Source organism: Daphnia magna, linkage group LG1 (genome assembly GCF_020631705.1).
Source record: "Daphnia magna isolate NIES linkage group LG1, ASM2063170v1.1, whole genome shotgun sequence".
Lineage (NCBI taxonomy): Eukaryota > Metazoa > Arthropoda > Branchiopoda > Diplostraca > Daphniidae > Daphnia > Daphnia magna.
The window spans coordinates 16,990,946-17,002,697 of NC_059182.1; the positions used below are offsets into that span (position 1 = coordinate 16,990,946).

General features: G+C 38.1%; 2 protein-coding genes across 3 annotated transcripts; one reads left to right on the forward strand and one right to left on the reverse strand.

Annotated features, from left to right (window-relative positions):
* The first annotated feature begins 1,184 nt into the window (after window positions 1-1,184).
* Window positions 1,185-3,597, forward strand: LOC116930932. 2 transcript variants are annotated; one of them, XM_032938379.2, is made up of 6 exons: window positions 1,185-1,339; window positions 1,760-1,889; window positions 1,967-2,213; window positions 2,302-2,453; window positions 2,648-2,861; window positions 3,001-3,597. In XM_032938379.2, the coding sequence occupies exons 2-6, from the start codon at window positions 1,797-1,799 to the stop codon at window positions 3,156-3,158; spliced, it is 864 nt and encodes a 287-aa protein (XP_032794270.2). In that variant the 5' UTR covers window positions 1,185-1,339; window positions 1,760-1,796; the 3' UTR covers window positions 3,159-3,597. The 2 variants fall into 2 exon arrangements, with proteins under 2 accessions (XP_032794270.2, XP_032794278.2); XM_032938387.2 differs by having other exon boundaries at window positions 2,651-2,861.
* Window positions 3,598-7,283: 3,686 nt separating this feature from the next.
* Window positions 7,284-9,532, reverse strand: LOC116930946 (lipid droplet-regulating VLDL assembly factor AUP1). The gene is made up of 6 exons (XM_032938399.2): window positions 9,381-9,532; window positions 8,842-8,979; window positions 8,386-8,769; window positions 8,202-8,322; window positions 7,999-8,140; window positions 7,284-7,933 (listed from the first exon to the last, which is right to left on the reverse strand). The coding sequence occupies exons 1-6, from the start codon at window positions 9,524-9,526 to the stop codon at window positions 7,629-7,631; spliced, it is 1,236 nt and encodes a 411-aa protein (XP_032794290.2). The 5' UTR covers window positions 9,527-9,532; the 3' UTR covers window positions 7,284-7,628.
* Window positions 9,533-11,752: the final 2,220 nt, after the last annotated feature.

The window sequence follows — 11,752 nt, forward strand, 5'->3', positions numbered from 1 at the left end:
TTGAATAGAAAAAAAAAAAATGTAGAACAGAACAATTCCTTTTTCCAATTTCCTAGTATGCAATCCCCAAATCTAGTGTCTTTTGTATCGCCCTGACTTTTATGTTTCGGTTGTTGGCTTGTACGCAAAAAACCAAACTGAACACCAGAGCGTATAAAGTACTATATTCTTTGAAGTTATATACCCGAGCGTGTAAACGTCATGGTTCATCAATGGCTTTTTGATCATTCGCGGTCTTTTCTTAGCACCAACGTCCTATATCGATCAGCGTGACCCGTCAATTGTGCGTGCAGCACTCTAAGCAAAGAATGTGCCCTCATATCTTATTTGGTGGCCAGTGGCACCTGAAACAGGATCACAGACGTCGAAACAAATACCTTACAATGTCTCAATCCAATATATGAGACAAAAGTTTTATTTTGAAACCCGATTCAAACTTAATGAAGTCCGACACGTTGCACAGCAGTTGAGTGTTGCTTTACACATTAAGCTAGCGGAGATATAGTGATCCCCTTTTTTTAAATATTGATTCCCTATAGAGCTCTACATCTTGTCTGTGTCACTGCCGGAAAAAAAAAAGGAAACTTCCGGACGCACAAGTTCTTATCAACAGGGAATGTGTGACATTTGATTGTTGAGCGAGGAAGTTCAAGAATATAAGCAATAGCTTTTGTCGGACATGGAACGATGACGTTATTTGGTTGCAAAGTAAAAAAAAAGGCCCGTCGCCAATACAACCTGTGCAATGATTCTGTGGAGAACACCCACGGAACAAAGACGAAAGAATGTTTTTGTTGTTTGCTACGTATATTGGCCATTCATCAAGCGACGTACGGGAAACGTCATGCTCACGATCGTACGTCATCGTGAAATAAAGAGACTAAAGAATAAAAAAGAATCCTAGTTCCGGTTTTCTGATCGATCTTTCACACACACTTCCTTTTCTTTCAATACACAAGTCTATTTTGTTCTCCATATTACTTGTTCGACCGTGAAAATCGGAACGCGGGAGCGTCTTCTAAAGTTATTTGACACACGCGTGAAACCTTATTTCATATATTACACAGGAGGGGCCGTACACATCCGGTGTGTTTACTTCTATCGTCTTGTGTACACGACAAGCTGAGTTTGTCCCATTTAGAAAAAAAAATTGGAAAGAATCAGATAAATACCACTGTCGCAATATATCCAACTCTCAGTTGAAGTGTCACTAGCCATCCAGCTGTACGTCCGGCTGTCTGCGTTTTATTGGTATAGACACACATCGCGACCAGCTTCCAATCAATCACGTACCACGCAATCTATCTCACTTACGTTGTACACGCAGCGTAGATTTGAGGTTGGGAACTGTCTGTTTTTTTCCCCCTTTTCACTGTGATTTTCTTCATTTCCTTTTGATCTATTTCATAATGAAACACGCGTCTGATTGTACAACATACGTTACAATCATTGACAAAAGGCGTACACACCGTATCGTGCTAAAAACGGAAGGATACAGGTGAAGAAGGGCTTTCTGAATTCTGATGGAAATCATATTTCTTTTTGTTTAAGATGTGCCGGGTTTTAGGGATTGTACAACGTGCGAAACGTCACATCTGGCACGTCAAACGAAGCCCTTCTGAAATTGAAAAGGTTTCAGCGCAAGAATTCCGTTGTTTCTGTTGTCCGCATCGAATAATCAAACTGATCCTCTTTTCCTTTATTTGCATGATTTTCATTTCTCAGTGATACTTATTGGTTTTTTGTTTGTCCCGAGAAGCCGATAGGTCATAAAGAACAAGAAGGAAAACATCACCATGAAAACGATTTTAGTTTGCTACTCAATTTGCGTCTTGGTTACCCTGTTTAGCAGCATCAACGCTAACCAGATTCAGGATGCTGGACTAAGGGTCGTAATGTTTACGCAAATTATCGACGATGGAATGGTATCATTAACCTGATGTATTTCCACGGCTTGATCAAACAGAATCAGGTGAACAAGACGCCGTCGATGTTCGTACGTCGTGGTGGATCCGAATGGATGGAACACTCGAGAATGGCGGCCAAGAAAGACAAGAGCTTGAACCTGTCGTCGGTTGTGGACAAGATTACCAACTACATATCGAGTTACGCATCAAGCACGGCTAGCTGGATCACGTATCCTTATTATGGCATTTCCACCGGAGTAGTGTCCATGATCGTCCTCTTTGTCGTCATCTACATCCTCATCGTCGGTCAGTCAATAAGAATTTTGTCTCATATACTTTGTGCATATAATGCTATGTTTGCATCGTTTTCGTACATATATGAACTGCCATCCAGTGAGTGGATCTGTGGTGACTACAACGGGCAAGAGCTTGGCCGATCGTATGGGCGTGGATCCGGAAGAGCTGGATCGACTTACTGGCGTCATCACAACAGCCTTCAGTCAAATGACGGATAAACTAAGCAGACACGGCAGATCAGCCGATTTGGTTGGTCAACAATAAACTATTTAAAATATGATTACCTATTTATTAGCCAGACTCTAATACATTTCAGCCCTTTAACGATCGATTCGTTAGTAAGAATAACAACTCTGTTTCCGTGTACATCTACATATTTTAATAAACAATTGAAGAAAAACAATTTGAAAGAATGCTTTTTTTTCCCCAATTTTCTTTTGCAGCAGCCCAAGGATCAGGAAACTGCCCGTTTTAAAGTGACCGGAAGTGGTGGTCCGAGCTGGAGCGCATCCGTTACGCAGTACGACAGTGTCAGCGATTACATTTCTGCCAACTTGTACGACAAGCTTATCTGGTTGTCTAAACCTTTCGCTGGCTACATTCTATCGATGGGGACCGTCATACTCTACATGGTTGTCATCGTCATCATTGCAATGAGTAATTTAGAGATATGCACACACACATTACGTAGAGTTAGACGTCCAATCCATGTCCTTAATGAGCTGCAGATTATTCTGTTTTATTATTTTCCTCGCTAGCTTAACAAATGTCTTGTGTCTCGATGTATTTTCAACAGCAAGTGGCATCTTTCCGATAAGTACCCTTGGACGACAGTTGCACGATTCCCGACTAGAATTAAATGAGGACGCTAATCTCATCCGAACGGCTGGATTCGTCATGGAAGCTATCAACTTGTGGATGGATGCGAGACACGATAGTTTGAAAGAAGACTAGTTAATTCTGAGAAAAAAATCATAAACTGACAATCGAAAAAGAGCGTATGACTTTTGAATTGAAATTTAATATTTTGTACATCACGAAACCAAATTACTATAAAATATCTATTTAATATTGCTTTCGTGTTCGATGCTATTGCTCTATTGCTCAACAATGAGAAACTTCTATTCCCCGACCGATTTGATTGTTGTTGCTCATGTTGAATTATCAGTTGGAAAGTAAAATTCCTTAGTTCGAATAGTATTCGAAATCGATACTTAATCAACAAAGCAGACCCTGTAACCGAATCTGTTAGTTTTCCGGATTCTAGTTGAACTTTAAGATGTTTCGCAGAAAAATATTTTGTTCGGTAGTGCATCATGCACCTGCCTTTTGATGTACAGTTCCACTGCGTACGTCTCAATGTCAATCAAAACAGTATATATGATCCGATCGATTCTGCGGGACATTTTATTTGTTTATCGATCTGGATTTTTCCGTATTGAAAGACATATAAGAGGGACGAGGTACAAGATCTCCGTTTGAAACTTTTTTCTCCAATTGAGAGCTTAGGCCCATTCAACACATTTTGCCAGAAAAGTCGAGTTGAAAACAAAAATCGGTTTCAACAAATGAAAAAGTGATAATAACGAGATGTCACGCTTCCCTGGCTCGTGCTACTTTTCTTTATTAAGAAACTTGATCGTATAATGTGTGACATCGAGCGTATGTCACGGTCGAATTAACAAAAGTCCTTTCCATTTATTCGTTGGCCGACTAATTAAATATAAAGGCCAAGTTTATTTTCTTTTTCGGGATTGCAGGTTCTCCGTTAACAATTTTATCGTGACGATCATTTTAATTATTTATTATACTGCATATATCTTAAGACAAGTAACGCGTAGCTAACTTCTGCTTTGGCAGAGAGCGAGATTTAATATCAGACTAGATGCTCTATTACGTCAAAATCGATAACGAAATTTTTGTCCTGAAAAGTTCCGAGTTGACAAGTTTGTGAAAATCGTCGAGACGCGAACATAAAAGGGCGAAGCTGTAAGGAAGACGGTAGCGATTGAACCACCACGGGGCACAATAACATTTTAATCTGGGAAAGTGCTTAGTGAACCTTGTACACGTTCATCCATAAATAACCCGGGCAGCAACCTTTTATAAAATTTCATTGAACAATCTGTATGGCAGAATAAAGGTGCATATACCGTGGACATATAGGGAACCACGCCTACATTTGATTATTAAGAAAAGTCGTGTACACGCAGCACCAGTATATAACAGCAATATCTAGATTGGTCCTTTGAGAGGTCCTGGAGACATTACGTAGACAGTGCAACAGAGGGGGAGAGGACAAGCTAACTATGCTGGTATATATTCTTTAAGAGTGGCAGCCGATAATAGGATCGGTTGATGCTCTCAAGTCTGTGCCAGCTGTCTCCTACATACATGACAATCAATATAGAGACACACGCCTAGGATAAAAGACGGAGACGTCTATCACTCAGCTGAAAAGAGCAAGATAGGCAGCAAAAAGGTGACTCGTCCTTCAATATACGAAATTGGTATGTCAATGCAAATGATGGATTCATTAGTCGGTTCTTCGGATTAGAATTTTCAAATAAAATGTCTTTCCTTCAGCCAAAAGATTTATGAAAAAAGCAGGGCCAGGTACGACTCTTTTTCATTGATTGGCAATTGATAATCAGCAGGTACTCTTTTGATGTTTGTCGAATACTGGTTCGATTTTTGGATCGATAGAATCGTAGTGTTGAATGGCTTCAAAAGCATAACCGAAGTCAAAGTTAAGGAAACACCATCTTATAAAACAATAACCGTCCAAAGTGATTTTTGTGTTTTTGAATTAGGGAGAACGAAGCAATGTAAGCACGATTTCACGTTTGCTGTATACTATTATTGTCGCTAGATGGCTCGCCGACACACAATTTTAGCTAATTTTGCCAGTTTTTCTGTTTTTTTCTTTTTTAAAACTAAATATTACAAACTATGCATCATTTAGGTTTAAAATTAAAGTCAGGATAACGAAAATCAAGTTCGTTTTAACTTGGGATGTATATCATGAGTTATTAAAATTTAAAGTGGTTGCCATAAAAAAGGCACTTTTCTTCCGTTGTATTCAACAACCGCTTGACGGATAGGAAAACTAATATTTTATCCGGAATCAGGGTGAAATTTGGGTTATAAAAGGTGAGTTTTATCGTATTCAAAGAGATGTCACAATTAGCAGTTTTTGCTGGAAAATTAGGGAAATTCCCGGGCCAATTTTGCCACTTTTTTTTTTCTTTTTTAACCTAAATAAAGAAAACCATGCACCATTTAGATAAAAAATTTAACGAGAATCAAGTTTATTTTTGCATTGGGCTTATAGTTTTTTAAATAAAAGTAAAATACGGAAAAACAAACATTTTTTGCACAAACAACAATTTGTTCTGTTTATTTCCAAAACATCCAGTCTATCGAAAAAATAAACGGCTGTTTCGAAATTAGCGTTCAATTTTGAGTATAAAGAGTGATTTTTATTGAATTCCAAGAGGTGTCGTTTTTTGCGGATTTTGACAAAAGTGGTAAGGGTATAGCCTTCCCACTTTTTCATTTTTTGACAAATTTTAGATATAGTTAAAAATACAAATTTTCGATTAAGAATTTAACGAGGATCACGAAAATCGACTATACTTTTGAATGGGACTTGTAGTTTTTGAAATAAATGTAAAAAACGGATGAACCGATATGTTGTGTTACAGTCAACTTTATTACAATTATTTCAGAAACGGTTGGTTTGTGAAGAAAATAAATGAATGTATCAAAATCAGCGTTTAATTTTGTTCAAAATGTGTGATTTCCATTCAATTCCAAGAGATGTCGTTTTTTGCGGATTTTGACAAAAGTGGTAAGGGTAAAGCCTTCCCACTTTTTCATTTTTCGCAAAATTATAGATTTCGTTAAAAATACATCATTTCCATTCAAAATTGAACAAAAATTACAAAAATCGAGTTTAATTTTGCATTGGGCTTATAGTTTTTGAAATAAACGTAAAATACGGAAAAACAAAAATTTTTTGCACAAACAACAATTTTTTCTGTTTATTTCAAAAACATCCAGTCTATCGAAAAAATAAACGGCTGTTTCGAAATTAGGGTTCAATTTTGAGTATAAAGACTGTGATTTTTATTGAATTCCAAGAGATGTCGTTTTTTGCGGATTTTGACAAAAGTGGTAAGGGTATAGCCTTCCCACTTTTTCATTTTTCGCAAAATTATAGATTTCGTTAAAAATACATCATTCCCATTCAAAATTGAAATAAAACTACGAAAATCAAGTTTATTTTTGCATAGGGTTTAAAGTTTTTGAAATAAACATAAAATACGGAAGAACATAGTTGTAGGGATACGAGTTTAGTTCCATTTATTTCAAAAACGCCTTGTCTGACGAAAAATTCGACTTGCGATTTATAGTTTATGAGTTATTTAAAAATCCACATTGATTCCATTATATTTTAAAACCACTTAACGAACGAAAATCAGCTTCGCTTTTACGTAGGACTAACGTGGGACTACGTATAACCTCCCAAGTGGGTTATAACATTTAGCATTTAACTAGAATTACAGCTTAATTTTAAGACAAACCCACAGCTATTGATCGGGTTTCTAAGACTATCGGGAAACTCGCAAACACCGTGAACCGTTGACTTTTCATGTGACGGAAGCGCTCTTTGCGGAAAGTTCTTCCGTCTGATGTGGCTTTTTGTTCATTAAAAAAAGATATTTTTATTAATTAAAAATCCCAAGCTGTTCATTTCTAAACGGATAGATGGCGACTCTGCTCAATTTCAAACGATTCATTTTTCTATTGTTATTGAAAAAATGCCAAGTTAAACTGCCACGGATGCGATGTTTTTATGGCTATTCTTCCCCTCGAGAAGCATTATCTGTTTTTTTATTTTTTATCTTGGTAGGGGCCCTTAGTCTAGACGATTTTTTCCTCTTTGTATACTAACCTCCACCCGCCACATTTTGAACTTTCAAGTATCTCAGAATTAGGAAAAAACTAAATAAAAGAATGCCATAGGCTTAGCAGATAACTGCTTTCAACCAAGATCTATTTGGAGAGCCGAAATATTTTATCCACCAAATGTGTGTATTTTGACGAACCGACGCGACTGAGTTTTCTAAATACCAAAGCTAGATCTATCCAAATCTATGTACAAGATGGTTGTCTTGACGGTTTCGTTCAATAAGTGAGACTTGTTCAAATATTTAGACGGTAGTACAGAGAGACGATCATTTTTGAATCCCGAAGAAGAAAGAAAAATAAACAAAATAGAAAATGAAATACAGGTTTGGAGGGAATAAGAAAAAAACCGTCTAAAACAAAAATAATCAACGAAGGATAAGGAAAGTTGTGAAGCATAATTTTCTTTTACAGCATTTTTGTCCCATTTCTTGATCTGATTTTCGTTTTTCAACAATTAATGCCCGGTATTTGAAGATTGTGCCGCTCGCAATAACGGAGTTGGGCTTGGCGTAACAAGCGCTGCTTCCGTTCCTGTAGCGACAGGCCTCGCTCATGGACAAGCTTGCTGAACGTAGATGCGGAAACTTGTTGCACCTGCGAAGAAGCCCCAGCTGGTTTATAGTTGGAAGGGCCAGGGCTTGGAGCTGACCCAGTCGGAGGGTTCTCGACCCTGGTCACTATCGGCTCAGGAGTGAACGGTACAACGCCTTCAACTAGATTGGCCACTGTAGCATCCACACTATTAGTTCTGCCTATGAAATGAAGTAATACGTTTAATTTGAAGTCATTTTGAATGATTATTGTCGAATCTTCTTACTCAGATCGCTCAATATGACGGATATGGGAACATGAGGCAAGACTTCTTTAACTTGGTTGGCCATTACTTGCCACCGATTATGGGATCTCTGAACCGGACGTGGTGGATGTGCCTCAAATCGCTTCCTTTTGATAAGTTCGATCTAGATAACACATACAGAATATGTTAAAAATACGCAGTTGCAATAAAAAATAAGTTTGCACCTTGTCTTTAGCGGTGAATGAAGTCGCGTTAATGCCGAGATCTTGGCTAATAGCCGATTCTATCCGGTTGACGTAAGCTTCGAGCTCTTCATCTTCTCGGCAGTCAGCCGGATCAAGAAATCTGAAATCAAACGTAACGATTCATGATCCTGTACAATGGAACGCAGAAGCCAATTGATATTACTTAATGTTGAAAATTGTGCAGGGACTAAAGAGGAGAAAGAACGCATCCGTCCAGGGCTGACTGTCTAGGACGGTAACGGCAAAAGGTGGGAAAGGGCGTGAAACTTTCAAAGACAGCGGCTGAACTGGAAGTTTTGGGTTATTCCGCTTGTGTTGATCAAATTTTCCAGGTTGGAACTTGAGAAGTCCTGATTTGGCTGTGGTTGTTTCATCTTCTGGAAAGATGGTGACTCTTGGTGCACCAGCTATTACCTGAAGAACTATTGAATCAAATGGGCTGCAGTGATTTGCGACCCAGACAGCATTTTCTTGAGCAGCTGCCTTGCTTGAATGTTTTTCGTTGACAAAAACACCAAGCATCAGTCCACACACCCTCAACAAATATCTGAAAAAGAATATTTTAACAAGAAGAAGTCAGGCAAAATATAGGGGAAAAAAGCTAGAAAACACAACCTACCTTTTAATTGGCTGGTATGGCATATAGAGAAACATTAGATAGAACTGGATGAGTGCAAAGATTCTCATCACTAGCAGCAATATTCCTAAGGGGGTGTAAAATACCAGCAACAACAGTGTCCAATCCCATTGTATGATCCTGTATGAAGAAAAAGGAATATTAGAAGAACAATCTTGGAAATAGTCATTGGTAACCAGATGGCTGCTAGGATGGTTACAAGGTTTGAAACCTCTGCAAATATATGAGCCAAATGTTTTTCTGCTAATTTTTACAACCATCTTCTAATGAATATTTATATGTATTCCACGAAATCTTGAATGTTAATTTAGAACATGAATTGGTTTCGTAAAAGTTAGAGATTCCTGGTAAAGAAACTCCATTAAGATTCTGTCCAGAACCTTACGAAACCTTACTTCTCTACGGCTAATCATGGCTACTAAACTTTCTGATATTTTTCATAATGATCGTTTTGCGACAAATCTGAAAACTATGGTAATGTAAGAAGAGCATTATATAGCAATTTTTATTTTTTTTTTTACCTTGAATCCTCGAACAATTCTTCTAAATTAGGAGAAGCCATTGCTGACGACACGTAAACAGACGCATGGGAACAGCTAAACAGCAACCAGAATACAGAACGATTTGGTGACGTCAAATCAAGACAATATTGACCCATACGTATCATTGCGTGATTGTTGCATATAAAAAAAAATTGCCGTCACGATAATGTGAAAACATGGTCGCCATATTTTCCCTTTTTTATTGTGATCGCTCAGTAAATGTAAATGGCTCCTTTTATCCCGTCATTTTTCAACATTTCACCGGCAAGAAAACCCGTATTTTTCGTATTTCTTGCTACCGTAACGAAAATAGCACGAAGGCCAGCACTTTCTAATGAACAAGCAGAAAGATAAGAAGAAAAGAAAAAGGCCTTCAGCATATAGAACAGTAGGCTAATACCGCCATTGCTTCGGTATATAGTTTAAAAATACAAGGGCGACGAGAGGTATATACACACAATAACATTAAGTTATTCTGTCTGGCGCCCGTATTATTCCTTAACGACGATACCGTGACTTATTCATACTAAAGTATAGTGTCATCAATATTGCCAAAAAGCGAGAACGATCCATAACTAAATCTTCGGCGCTTCCTTTGAACAATTGTATAGCAGTGCACCATGGGAAAAGTTTGTAGGTAATGCAAAGGAACGGTTTTTTATTGTAGAGAACAACCGCCTCCTAAGAAATGACCACGTACTAGTACCGCTACCGAAAAAGTAGCATTTATAAATATTCATACCTACCTCAAATTGTCGACATTGCCCCCACCGCCCTAAAGATTGTAAAACTTCAGACCGACGACACGAGAAAGATATCGATCGACAACAGCAGCAAGTTGGGATAAACCAATAATGCAATAAAAGAAAATAGGTTCGAGCCTGCTGGACTGGTCGGTAAAAATAGGAGCATTTGCGACGGATGCTGATGCACAAGCTGTATTTTTCAAAGTTTACGACTGCAACAAGAAATAGATCGTTTAAGTAACGGCACGGCGGCAGATGCATTTCTTTGTGCGTTACTTTTATTTTTCTCTTATTTTTTAAATATCATTCCAATCCTAAAGAAAAATCACCGTGGGAACATAAAGAAACCTCGAAGTAAAAAGGAATACGTAAAAAATGCGCTGAAAGACGGGAAAGAAAAAACGTGTTTACTTATCAGCCAGATCGATATCACATGCTAAAGTATGTGACGTTCTTTTTCGGATCTACCAGAAAAAAATGGTTCAGTTTGGCTGCTCTTGTTTTCCATTATCCGTGCGGTGGCAACGTCAACGTGCCAAGGGAAAAAAAATTCCCAACATTAGCCAGTTAATTGAATTCCATTGGCTACACCCTCACACACTGTATACTCACATCAGGAATTCATTTATATCTTTATATTTTTAATGAAGGCCACCGCCTATGTTTAACTAACCTGGTATTTCCAGTTTGAGATATTTCTCCGCTGTATTTCACAAATTCTTTTCCGTGATAAAAGATTAAGACACGTCGAAAGGGAATGAAAAAAAAAAAAAGTGCAACAAAGCGTCAAATGTATCATGAAAGGGCGGTTGCATTTTTGGAAAAGAGTTCTACCATCCAGCAGGTTGATATCCATTGTAAATTAAAGGCGACAATTGGCGTGCATACAGCAGAATAATGGGCAGGATTTTAATGATGTACACACCGAAAACAAAAGAAGGAAAAAGTCTTGAATTTCCTCTTTTTTGAATTCAATTGTCTCAACGAATGTCTTTTAGGAACATCCTACCGTATTTATAAAGAACCATCTTCCGTAGTCATTGTTTGCCTTCCATCATCTGTGACATGAAATTCAGAAGAAGAAAAGGTGTTGTCGGCATCGAGGAAAAAAGAAAAGATGCCAGTCTTAAAACCCCCTCACCTGGGACACAGTCAAACGTGGGAACATGAACCTGTTTTATACTTCAGAGAGCGTCGGTCATAAGATTGGCTGCTGCTGTCGCTTGTCCCTCAAGGTTTTCCTTTTTACCATTGGGAAAGAATGGCGCCGATACAAGTCGAAGATACATGGGGCGGCGGATCAATGCATGCGGAAACAACGGGAACCTTATTTATGCCCTCTTGATATTCCCACGTCCTTTCTTGTTACTCCCTTCGATTTTTATTTTATGTGAAAGGGTAAGTAGTACTTTGTTTTCTTGACTGCTCTTTTCCCCCCTCTTTTTCGTGATCCTTCCAAAAACCCTATTTCCTGCCTTCGTGATCGAATTACCGTTTTTTTTTTCTATTTCTCCGTGACGTTCGATTGTTATTTTTGTGTTACCCGTGTAGGAAAACAGGAAGGCCAACGAGGAATATATTCCTGTACGTAAACACGGCATCGTA